Source organism: Leptosomus discolor, chromosome 19, assembly GCF_034619465.1.
Source record: "Leptosomus discolor isolate bLepDis1 chromosome 19, bLepDis1.hap2, whole genome shotgun sequence".
NCBI classification, from domain to species: Eukaryota; Metazoa; Chordata; class Aves; order Leptosomiformes; family Leptosomidae; genus Leptosomus; species Leptosomus discolor.
The window spans coordinates 8,284,351-8,296,137 of NC_141409.1; the positions used below are offsets into that span (position 1 = coordinate 8,284,351).

The following is an 11,787-nucleotide window of genomic DNA, read 5'->3' on the forward strand; positions in this document are numbered from 1 at the left end:
GCGGGTGCCCGCAGCCACACGAGGGTGCTGCAACCCCGCGCAGGGGAGCGCAGCGCCGCCCGCGGGAGCCCGGCGGGGTCGGGGTGCGGAGCGAAGCCCCCCACCCCATCGTGGTCCTCTGCTCCATACCCCTCGCCACCCCCACGGGGCCAGGGATCCCCCGTCCGGACCTTCCTTCCCTGCCCGGTGCTCGCACCCGCAGGGCACCCACGTCGCGGACAGGGGACATCTCGCAGCTCGGCTCCGGAGCCGGGAAGGGAAAAACCCGGTGGATAAAGTTTTCCTTGTGCCAACTTCGCCCTCGTGTATGCCGCAGAGGAGGATGGAAACACCGTTATCTTTTCCGCGGGGACGAACCGCTGGGATGTTCATACCTGCAGAACAGGCTCTTCTCGCTGTCCCTACAAGCCACAGGAATCCCAGTTCCTCAAGAGGAATAACGGGATTTGTGTGGCAGAACCCCGCAGCGTGAGACGGCAGAGCCCCACGTCTGCCAGAAGAAAAGGGGGACTTTAGGAGGGCAGAGAAGGCAGCGACCTGTGCCACAGGAGAGATGCCCAAGGGGGGGGGATCTTGGTCCCAGACCCCACCGGGGGAAGGCCTGGATGAACAGGAGATATCGGGAAGCGGCGCAGGCAGGTAAGGAAGGGCTAAAATCCCAAAGCTCAGGGTAGGAGGGATCCTGGGGCTGAACTGCCTGGAAGCGTGTGGGAGGGGAAGTGGCTTGTGCTGGGTTTCCGCTTGCGTTTCCCCCACCTCCAGACACCTTGGGCTCAGCAAGGCAGAGGGAGGACACATCCTGGCAGTGTGAATCATGGTCAAATATTTAAGCACCAAACTCCGTTGTCCTGCAGTCCCAGGTGGGTTTCGCGGTGTTACCATTTCAGGTCAGAGCCAGGTGTGAAAACCAAATCGTCGGCACATACAACACACCCCCCAAAAACCCGGAGACTGGTAGATGCAACCACTGTCCCCGCTCTCCTGGAGCTGCGGGAGCCCCTGGGCACACCCTTCCCCTGCACTGATGCCAAGCAGGAATCTGAGGGCTCTGGGCTTTAGGATATTATTTGGGAAAAGGCAGGGGATGCTTTAACCCATCGCTTGCCCTGCTCACAGCGAACACCACTGGCTGTGCCCAGGGGAGAGCCAGTGGCTCTGGCCACCTCGGTCCTGGGAGAGCCGTGACGGGGCTTGGGCTGGCGAGGCAGCCGAGAGCCGGGCTCTGTCCTGCCTCCCACAAACCTCCGCAGCATTTCAAAATAAGCACAATGGTTGGGCCTCTCTGAAGTTTGCCTTGTGGGCTTTTTCTGTTTGTTTTTTTGGAACCAGGAGAGTTCACGTTCCCAAGCTTTTCCCTGCAGCCAGTACAGCAGGGTTTATTTTTTTTTTTTTAATAAAAAAGAAGAAAGCAGAGCTCTGCATGTAACCTCAGCTTCCTCGAGCAGGGCATCAGCCCCAGGCACCAAACAAGCAGTTTCAAAGAGGCTGAAGGAGCTGGCAGCTCTCAGGGGCTAGGGGGGTTGCCATCTCTTCCTTTCCACGCCAAAATCTCAGTCCCAGCCACATCTCTAACCACGGCAACATGTATTGGAGGGAGTCCATTTTATAAAGCTGCAGCCTTTCTTATTTGAAAGCAAAAAGCATGAGGGAAAGAAAAAAAAGACTACCAGTGGAGCCATTTTGTCCATCTCAACCAGCTGATGCAGGCACCAACGGGGCAGCACCTTCCAAACACCAACAGTTCAAGAAAATAGGGGAAAACCAGGGATATAAGGCATTTGCTTCCCAGCAACCTACCGGCAAAAAGAAGGGATTGCTGAGCTTGAAAAATACAGGCAGCTCCTTTGCAAGCCCTAATCACAGAAATGAGAACAACCACATCTTACCTGAACATCTCCAGCCCTCCAGGATTTAAACACCAGCTTGGCTCCGCAGGCAAGAAGCGCCTGGCTGAGCGCAGGCAGGGTGCAAGGAAAGCTTGCTGGGACAAAGCATCTCATACCACCAGCCTGCTTTGGGGGCAGCTGGGGTGGAGGAGGTTTGGGTGAACACCCAGCTTTGTAGTAACCTGCTACTCTCGGGAGAAAAACTGAGCAGGGCTGCTCTGAATTTAAAGGATCAGCACAAATACTGCACACCTGGAGAAGACCTTCCTGTGCAGGGCAGGTGAGTCGAGAGGAAAGGGGCATGTCTTTAGGAGTCCCAGGGCATTCCAGGCTCTGCAGTGGGGTTTAGCAAAGCGCTTTGCAGCTGGGGAGCTATCCTGCTGGGGCTGGATCCAGCTGCTACCCAGATGCAACTGCTGCTCCCAAAAGAAGGATCTATCAGAGCACAATGATTTGTTTTTATTGGGGATATTTGCTTCCTGCCACCAGGATGCATGTGCAGCAGCAGAGAAATGTACAGGGGTTTGAGACCTTGTGCACCATGTGAGGCAGAAAGGCATGTTAAGAGGGCTGCATATTACCCAGACATCTGTCGAGGCTGTGTAAATGAGAAGTGGCTAAGAGCAAACTGCTGAACCTGCAGTCCTACCCATCTTCCACGTGCGGTGGGCCCTGCATCCGCCACGGGAACGCAAAGCACTCCAAACCTCACCAAACAGCTTAGCCTGAGGCCACATCTGCACTGGGGTCAGGAGTTACTGGTACAGAAGCTGCTACCCAAGCTGGGCAAGGGCTCAGAGCTGGTGTTTCACCCTGTGCTTTGTGCATGCAGGTGCTCAGTGAGGTTTCAGTGACAACAGCTCCGAGGACAGCGGGGTTAAGGCAACAGCTTTAGAGCTTAGGACAGGTGGAAGGGGAATTTATTTTCTGCTCATTCTGGTTTCCCTCTGTGATCTTAGTAAAATTCTGTGTTGCCCTCCGAGGAGGGAGGAGGCACTGAACGGCAGAGGCTTCCTCCTGCCTTGTCCTCCATAAGGGCGCTCCATTGGGTGCTGCTGTCGCCCCTCGGCCTTTCGGGCCAGCTGCAAGGCAAAGGAGCTCACGAGGGTTCGTCATCCTGCGACACTCTGGTCCCAGCCTCTCATCTCCAGCACGCCGGCTTTCAGGCAACACCGCAGAGCAGCAGCGTTCTCCCGCAGGGTGCTTCAAAGCCACTCTGCTCATTTCCAGAGCTTTCTGCAAACACCAGCTAATCCAGGCTGCGCACGGCTTGGCAGCAGCAGACAGCAGGAAACAGCTGAAAGAAAACACCCCCAAAGCAGTCACGGAACATTCCCCAAATAGCAACGGCCATTCTGCGGCCAGAGAAAGGCTACAGAGAGGGAGAAATTTGGTTTGCTGCCCTGGGAGCGTTTTCAGGCACCAGCAGCACGTGAACGCAGGTATCGCCCTTGGGAGAAAGCTCTGTCTGCAAACTGCAAACCCCCTGTTTCGTGTGAGCATCTCAATCTTTCCAGAAGTCCCAGAGCTTTGTGTCCTGCTCTCTACAGAGTAAGCAATTCCTGCCGGCTGCTCCTCTGCATCTTGCCACGGCGAGACAGATGGAAAAGCCATGGCTGCTGCTGGCCGGGAGTTGCCGAACGCCGGCTGCGGGGCGTTCTTGCTGCGCCAGGCAGGCTCCTGCCTGCAGCGAGGCTCGGCGCAAGACGAGGTGGCGCTGGGAGCACTGAATGCTTCGGTGGCTTCATAATGTCACCCTGGAGATTCCAACTTCCATGTTGGCACCTGCCTCCTGTCCTCATGGGAAAGGGAACATAAGGGACCCCTCTTTGCCACGGACGCACAGGGCTGGCCAGGAGGAGGGAGGCTGTTTTATAGCCCCGCTGCGCTACCACCCACATCTGCTGACCAGGAGACTTTGTGGGACCCTCATGATTTTCCCTTCCGGATTCAAGGGGTATTTTGTGACCAAGAGGAAAGGGCACATCTTCCCCTTCCCAGTTCTGAATGCGGTTGGGGCAGAAAACCTTCTTTCTTTAAATGAACCCCTTCCTCGAGGGGCAGTCTGGGTGCTTTCCCCCTCCCACCCTTAGCAGGGGCAAGAGAAACCTGCCTCCACCTCACTTTCCTGCTGTATGGGGAGACGTGCCCCTTCTCTCTGGTGACTTCCCTACCCAATTTCAATAGCATGAGGACTCTATCAAGGCTGCACTGAGCATCCTGGGTGTGCAGGTGGCCTCCCTGGCGACACACCACGTGCCCACACACACACACACACACACGTGCACACTCACACTCGCACACGCACCACCCGGTCCAGCCGGGGAAACCAGCAGAGCACAGGACAAGGGGGTTTGGCTGGTCGGTCTCGCTGGGCGTTACCAGTACGGGGTGGCAGCGAGGAGGATCTGCAGAGCCATGGAGAAGCAGGGCAGCTGTGCCACGCTGTAGGCCACGGAGCGCGTGGGCGCCTTCAGCTGCAGGAGGTAGGCGATGGTGTGGACAATGCGCCCCACGCAGAAGATGAAGAAGTGAATCCTGGCCACTGCGGGACTGGGATCCAGCAGGGAGTAGACGGCTCCAAGGAAGAGGAAGGGAAAGATGTTCTCCATGTCGTTGCGGTGGGCCCTGAAAAGGGAGATAAGGTTGCTCCTTCCCACCAGGCTTCCCAGCTGTCTCCCATCCCTTCTAGCCAGAGTGCCCATCCCTGGGTGCTGCTGGCCCTCTCCTCCATTGGACGGGGCAGACACAGCCCCCAAAAGAGTCAGATCCCCCTACACACACAGGCAGCAGGATTTTGCACCTGGGGTCTCTCCCTTGGGATGCTGCGCTCCTGAAGCTTGACCTCCGTGACTGGGACACCTTTGCTGTAACAGAGGACAGCTTGAGGGTCAGAGCTTTTAAATAAACCAAGCAAAACAAAGACTCCATGAAGCTGCAAAAAGCTCAAAGCTGGTGCAGCACCAGCATGGTCCGTCCCCAGATGGGACCACACGACACAACAACGAGGCAGTTTCCAGACCACGGTTTCTCCACAGGAGAAACTCCCAGGACGGGAGGGTTTGTGCCTTCGCCCCTCTCCGTAAGCGCATCCAAAGGGGACCAGGGAGGAGCACCCTGAGCACCCCCTGCACCCCCCCGCTGTGCCAGCAGCGCCTCTTTAATTGCACAGTAGTCAGGCTGGAGGGACGCTGTGGCCATGCGATGACACACTGGCACTGGCAGGGCCAAACCCTGTGCTCCACCTGAACGTGCGCCCGCCTGTCTGTTACAACATCACCTGCCACCGCCCACACCAGTACCGAAACGGGATCCAGCCATACCATGAGCGTAGGCTGTGTCCCTCCTCCCCCAGGTACCATCCTTAGGAGGAGGGAAACCAGTCCCCAAAGCAGCGAGGCTGTCCTCGCCCTCCCACCGCCTCTGCCTCTCCTTCTTTTGTTCCCTTGCGATGTAAGAGCCGCTTTCTGCAGCACAGAGCTCTGTCTCGTGCTTTGACGGGGGGACTCTCAGGTCACACCCTGGTCAGTGGGGATGGATCTAGGCTGGAGAGTGACTCCCTGAAGGTTCGAGAGGCAGTGATAAGCCTGTATAAGAGCCATCCTTGCTTCCCCATTCCAGTGCCCCAGGACATTTAAATGTTCACAAAGCATAGAGAAAATTGTAAGCATTTTTTTTTTCCCTGAAGTAAAGGCCAAGATGCTTGTGCCGCTCTTCTGCACAAGCTGAGAAGTGGCTGGGAAGTTTTACGATGCTCAGTCACAGCTCGTAAGTGCAGACACTGGCTGGGGTAGACCTGGCTGAAAATTGACTTTGGAAAAGAAAGAGGTCTGTGTTTGAAGCTCCCTTGCCTGCCCCCAGAGGCAGGTCTATAGTGTGCGAAGATGTCCCACTGTCTGCCTCTGAACTGCCCCACAAAACACTGATTTCTTCAGGCCAAGCTTTGCCAAAAGCTTCTCCATCAGGAATTTTCAACACCAAGAGCTCAGGTTTTTGGAGGGTGACTGCTCCCAGGCAGGATTGGTCTCTGAGCGATGGAGCAGGAGAGGCAGGGAAGTGCTCTGGTCACCCAGCTTGCCCCAATCTCCTCCTCTTCACTGCAATGCCCAAGGATGGGGCCACGAATGGAAGCTCTGGGTCCAGCAGCTGATTCCCATCACCACGCCACATGAAATGACCCGTGTGCTGAACGCAGCCCCCACCAGCATCCCTCGCTGCCTCCTTCCCACATCAGAGCCCAGGCCAGGCACCGGCTTAGCAGGGCCAGGGCACCTGCAGGTAAATACTGCACCTGAGCCGTTCCCAGCCCCGGCTTTGCTGAAGCATGAAGGGGAGGCACAGCCTGTTGTACTCAGAAAAGAGCTACCCCAAGGGCTTTCAGCATCCCATTATCCCCATAGCAGGCAGGACAGCAAGGGGTTTTCTCCTACCTGCTCTTTCCACCTCCATAGGGAGCAGTCCCTAGTTTAAGGACCACGTTCCCAAGCAAGGGGGGATAAGCATGCCAAGGAGCCTGCTGGAAACCCTATTTCAGCTGCTCTGTGTGCGATTTTGGGACAGTATGGAGGAACTGGTCTAGAAAGGACACTAAAATGAGTCCTCCTGTTGTAGCAGCAATGCCAGAAGAACTTGGTGGGGATGAGCTGATCAGAGCCTGGACATGGAGGACACATTTTCCCTGCCAAACCCGGCAGCATGAAGGGAAGCTGCAGGGAGCCCTCTGCTCCTCCTGGCCGGATGGTCCCGGGCACAGCCAGCCCATTCCCAGGCACAAGGACAGGCTCAACCTCTTGTAGCCCCTTCCCAGCCCAGTCCAGGGCCCTACTTGCCTTCCCAAGCCAGTGACACCTCTGCAGGTACCACCACAAAACCCTCCCACACCCCAGCGGTGATGAGCAGTTTGATTTGGTGTGAGCCGTGCTGGGAGGGGGCATCTGCCGGGCACCCACCGCCTTGCCCCGCACTGGCCCCGTCTGAACAAGCCCTGAGGACTCGGAGGTTCAGCAGGGCTGGAAGGACAAACTGAAGAGCAGGGAGGAAGAAGGGAAGAAAAGAGCTGAGGTGCAGCTGGGGGCCTCTCTAATAGGCGAGGGGGAAACCTCCCTCGTGCTCTGCCCCTGCCCTGCACAGACCCCACAGCCTGGCCATGGCTCTGCTCCCCTCTCAATAACGCCTGGGATGAAAACCCAACATCACCCTTCTTCAGGGGAAACACCTTGGGTTTAATCTGTCTTCCCCAGGGCTGTGAACAGATCAGCAAGGACTGACTCCGAGTCCTTTAACTGCACAAGTCAGATCCCAGACTTCCCCAGGTCTTTGCTGCAGCTCCAGTTATTTATTTTTATGGAAGTTTGTCTTTTCTGACTAATCAAAAGAGGATTATGATTATTATTTCTACTATTATTTTTCTTCCCCTAGCAAGAAAACAGCTCATTTGCTATCCTCCTCCCTCTGGAAGCCTTGGGATTAGGTGGCACTGGGTGTTTTTTAAAGCAAACCTTGCAGGCGGCGAGAAGTGAGCGGTGCAGTCCCCCACCCGCAGCAGAGCTGGCAGCTGAGGGCTCAGTGACAGCAGGGCATGGCTCCAGCCCCTTTCCTGTGCGTCACCAACACTCAGGATACTTCCTTCTGGGTAAGGGGGCCGGCAAACCAAGCCTGGGACTGCATCAACAAATGTTTTACCTCTGAAGTACTGTGAGCACCATGGGAGAGGGGGAAGATTCAGAGCTTTCCTAATTAGGGAGGCAGAAGTTATTGCCGTCATGTCCAGCCTCTTCCCAAATCCCCCAAAAGGGCAGCTGCGTACAGCACCGGGACCAGTCACACAGTTCCCTGTTCAAGCTGTGCAGGAATCTGGCGGGATTCGTGGTCCTGTTGGAGCAGGGCATGAGGACCCTCTGGGTGTGGGTATGGGACAAACCCTCAGGGGCTTGCGGGACTTTGAGCATCTAGGAATGAGTTTAGTTGTGCCAGAGTTAGCTGTTGGACCCAAACCCAGGTCCTTCCACGTGTCCTTGCTCCAGCGCACACCATGCTCCCTTTAAAGATTAAACTGCACAAGCGTGCAGGGTCCCACAGCAGAGCTCCAGGCTTTCAACCCACCTAGGTAATTACTTAATTAATGAGCCCTTTAGCTTCCCACTGCTGCTTTGCCGGCAGCTGCCAGGGACAGCCCTGCAGCGCAGGGGGAATGCCAGCACCGCCGGGTACTCGCCTGCGGCACCGCTCCACGTCGGGGTCCTCACGGTAGTACTGCAGCCCCCCGTTGCGCAACGCGTCCTCTGGGTTTGCAAACGCCTGCAAGAGAGAGTCCCTGTAATCTATACGCTTATAACGTTCTCAGGGACTTCACAGGTAGAAGCTTTGCCCCTAATCTTTAAGACCTGGGGGGGTTTCTTCCTGCCCTGGTTTCTCAGCACCCTTCACAAACACAAGAGCAACTGCACTTCCCTGTGCATCGTCCTAGGGGTTAGACCCTGCGCCTCCCAAAGGGTCTTCCTTATCCTCTGAAAAACCCAACTCTGCCTGCCGAGCAGGTCCCAAAACGGGGGCTTTGAGGGATCCAGCCTGATCCCAGTCCACTTCTCCATGTGAAACCCGTTTAAAGGAGACTTTGCCAACTACTAAATGAGATCACTGCTGGCACAGAGCTTGCAGACACTGAATACAGCATCCAAAAGATAACCGGGACTGACAGATTAGTTCACCCTACCGAGAAAGAATATTCCCTGGCTGGCTTTTTGGCAGTAATACTGTGTGACTGAAACCAGCCCCTGGGAAATCGGATCCTACACTAATAAATTTACAAATAAAAATGATTTATACAGCCTCCCCACCTATGCTCAGAAGCTGTTCCTCAGGGACCTGGTTACACGCGACAGCTTCACTTTGCAGCCTGGAAAGGACTCTGGTGCTTTATTTAATCATGTTACAAGCCCAGACTGTCCCAGGGCTGGAGCATCATTTGGAAACACAAGGGGAGAAGGCAAATCATCATTTGCAATGATGCTACAGCACAGGGATATCTCTCTGTATTTTATCTGAGAGCAGAAATCTCTCCCTCCCGCTCCACTGATGCAGTCAGGAACTCCTCAAATACTTTATAACAGGTTTTACAGACACCTGAGTTTTGCCACAAGTTCATTTTAGGTTGTGGGCAATAAAATGTCCAGTTAACCCCATCTCCTGATGGCATACAGAGCTCCCAATCCTCCCTGTACTTTCCCCCATGTCCAAGAACCATTTCCTCCAGCTATTGTTTTCATTCCCCACGACTTTCTGCTCTCCTGGAGCATTCACATAACCATTCAGCCTCCGAAAACTCAAAAGCTTTCTGCTGTATCGCAAGAAAACAGCACATTGCAATGATTTCTTCTTAAACCCTTTTTTTCCCCCTTCTTTTCTTCCAGTCACGGCAAATTAACTGTAAACAGTCTCTTTCCAGAAGCAGCTCACCTGCATGGCATTTTAGATCTGAAATTACTGTTTAGATTAGTGTTCAGAAATTATAAACAGCAAGCTACAGATGGTAGAAACAAACAAAAAGAGCCAAAGAGAAGCGAGATATTTATCTGCTGCAGCTATGAAACATGTTTTGCTTTTAACTTAAGTCAAAGAAAACTCAGCTTGCTTCAGGAAAATTTTGTTGGCCTTTACAGGAATAAAAGAAGAAAGAGAAACCACAGAAACCCAAGGAAAAAGCCAGAAAGGGAGAAGAAGGAATAGGAAGCTGAATCTTACCTTCTTTCTGAGTCTCACTTGTCCCGTAATGATGGCGACAACATACATTTTTAAAATCAAGATTGTGCTGTAGAACGTAAATGACATAAACACCTTGTTTTCCATCATTTTGGGGGAAGGTGCCGCTCGCTGCTTGCAGCACTCGCAGCCAGTGGAGATCTTGCTTGGGCTGTGAGGGGACTCTGCGGGAGAGGGGGCAGGAAGAGCCACGTTTAAACACAACACAAGTCACCACTGTTCCTTCAGCAAAAGCCCACAGCCCCTGTACAGCCCTCCAGGCCGATGCGGCAGAGCTTCTGGTGAGCGAAGCCCAGACTGGGACGCGGAGCAGGCTGCCACCAGCCGCCACCAGCTCCGTGGGGATGGGATGTCCCAAGCTGGGATGCAGCCCCCTCGACCGTGTGGGCCACAGCAAGGCTCAGTGTGGCCACAGCTCGACCTCCTGCCTCCCTAAAAGAGCCCACCACCAGCCCCCTGCCACTTGTCCCCTCCTGCTGGTGCCCAGAGCTCCACAGAGCATCCCTCACCCAGCCGGGCGCTGCTCACCCGCGGACACCAGTCAATCAGCCCTGGGAAGAAGCAGGGGGTCTGAAGAAGGTAGGCACCTACCTCAGCCGCATCCAGCCCTGTGCTCCTGCGCTCCCTCCGTTCCCGATCCCACAGCCCACCCCTCCGTGGCAGCGCTCCCAGTACTCCCCAGTCCCGCCCAGTGCGGGCTGAGCGCTCCCTTGGCAGAGGCAGCCAGCCCTCCCCTACACAGCCACCTGCCGAGGGATGGGGCAAAGGGGACAGAGCCCTCCCTTGCCCCACCAGCGCCCATCACCCGGGGGTCTGGGCTGCTCCTGCACTCCCCCGGCTGGGAAGGGAGCTCCCGGAGTGACCAGCCGGGAGGCACAACCGGGCAGGTCGTGGACTGCAAAGCCCCAAAGCTGCAAATAGAAATAAACACCAGCCTGCCTGGCCCCAGAGAGAGCTCGTCGTGGTTTTCTCCGAGAGGGTGAATCAGGGCGGTCGGGTGTAATGTTGTCTTCGGTCTAGCAAGTGGCATTTGAATTTGGAGCTGGCTTTTCCCCAGCCATCAGGCACTGGTGAAGAAGGAGAGGGATCTAAGCCTCTGCAGGCAGCTGGGCTGCTCTTCCAGTGCAAACCTTTAACTCCTTCTTCTCCAGCCCTGGCCCCAGTGCTGGCAGCAGCAAACCTCTGGTGAGCCGGCAGCGTCGGGGCTGACAGGAGCTCTCCGAGTTTGTAAGGGTTGGAGGGCTGGATTTGGGGTTCTGTTGCTCTACAAATGAAAAAAAAAAAAAAAAAAAAAAGGAAATACTTATTTCAGGCAAATGAAAATTCTTGGAGGTTGAGTGGAAAATGAATGCTTTGAGGATGAAAGCAGCTTTTTAATTAACTGACACGTTGGAATAAAAATTTGTTTCAAGCCACAAAAAAGCCTCAAAAATCAGTGAATGAAGTACAACAGTTTGTCATCTATAAAACCATCTTTCGAAGCATTCGTGCCTCTAGGACTGGTTTTGTTCTTCAAGGATTTTTAACTTCTTAACTGCCATTGAGCAAAACTAATCCTGCCCTTTCCAAGAGGGTTCAGAGTAACTCAAGAGGGTTCACAGTAACCCAAGAGGAGCATCGCAGTCAGCCCAGGACCAGGCTCCAGTCCCATCGCTACAGACCCTGTTGCACATAGACAGGTTTGTCCCTGGCAATGGGATGCTGGTGGCAGAGAATGGGCTACAGGGGCCTTTTTCCTGGGTTGCTGGTGTGAATTTAAGGCAGCCTCATGCTCTGGGCACAGTGGCCCTGGGCCCAGGTGATAGAGAAGCATCGTCGATGCGAGCATAAGTCAGGTTATATGGGCAGAGCCGGAGGGTTGGCTCCTGCTCGGGGAGCAAGCTAAGAAAGAAAACAGTCACCCCTCCATCTGGGCAGCATTATCCCACCAGCCTGATCAGAAGCCAAGGGATGCCAGCTCTCATCTCTGCCCCTGCAAAAGGGAGGGTTACACCATTTCTTGTATTCCCAGCAAACGGGCAGTGCAGAGTCACACCAGGGCAGCTTTCCAGCCAGGATCAGTGCTGTGCAAGAGGTTTTGCTCCTGCCACGCTCAGCTCAGACACAAGACGTGTGCTGTGGTCATGCCAGCCAAGGGCTGAGG

The 11,787-nt window shown here is 54.9% G+C and overlaps 1 protein-coding gene across 1 annotated transcript; it reads right to left on the reverse strand.

The window, feature by feature from the left end:
* Positions 1 to 4,264: 4,264 nt before the first annotated feature.
* PTGES (prostaglandin E synthase) lies at positions 4,265 to 9,734 on the reverse strand. Its single transcript, XM_009957388.1, has 3 exons — positions 9,627 to 9,734; positions 8,101 to 8,183; positions 4,265 to 4,514 (listed from the first exon to the last, which is right to left on the reverse strand). The coding sequence occupies exons 1-3, from the start codon at positions 9,732 to 9,734 to the stop codon at positions 4,265 to 4,267; spliced, it is 441 nt and encodes a 146-aa protein (XP_009955690.1).
* Positions 9,735 to 11,787: the final 2,053 nt, after the last annotated feature.

Coding starts and splice junctions, on each gene's coding strand:
- PTGES (XM_009957388.1), bottom strand. CDS start 9,734: ATGATGGAAAACAAGGTGTTTATGTCATTTACGTTCTACAGCACAATC. Junction 8,184..9,626: donor AAGTGAGACTCAGAAAGAAG/GTAAGATTCAGC, acceptor TCTCTCTTGCAG/GCGTTTGCAAACCCAGAGGA. Junction 4,515..8,100: donor GACGTGGAGCGGTGCCGCAG/GCGAGTACCCGG, acceptor CTCCCTTTTCAG/GGCCCACCGCAACGACATGG.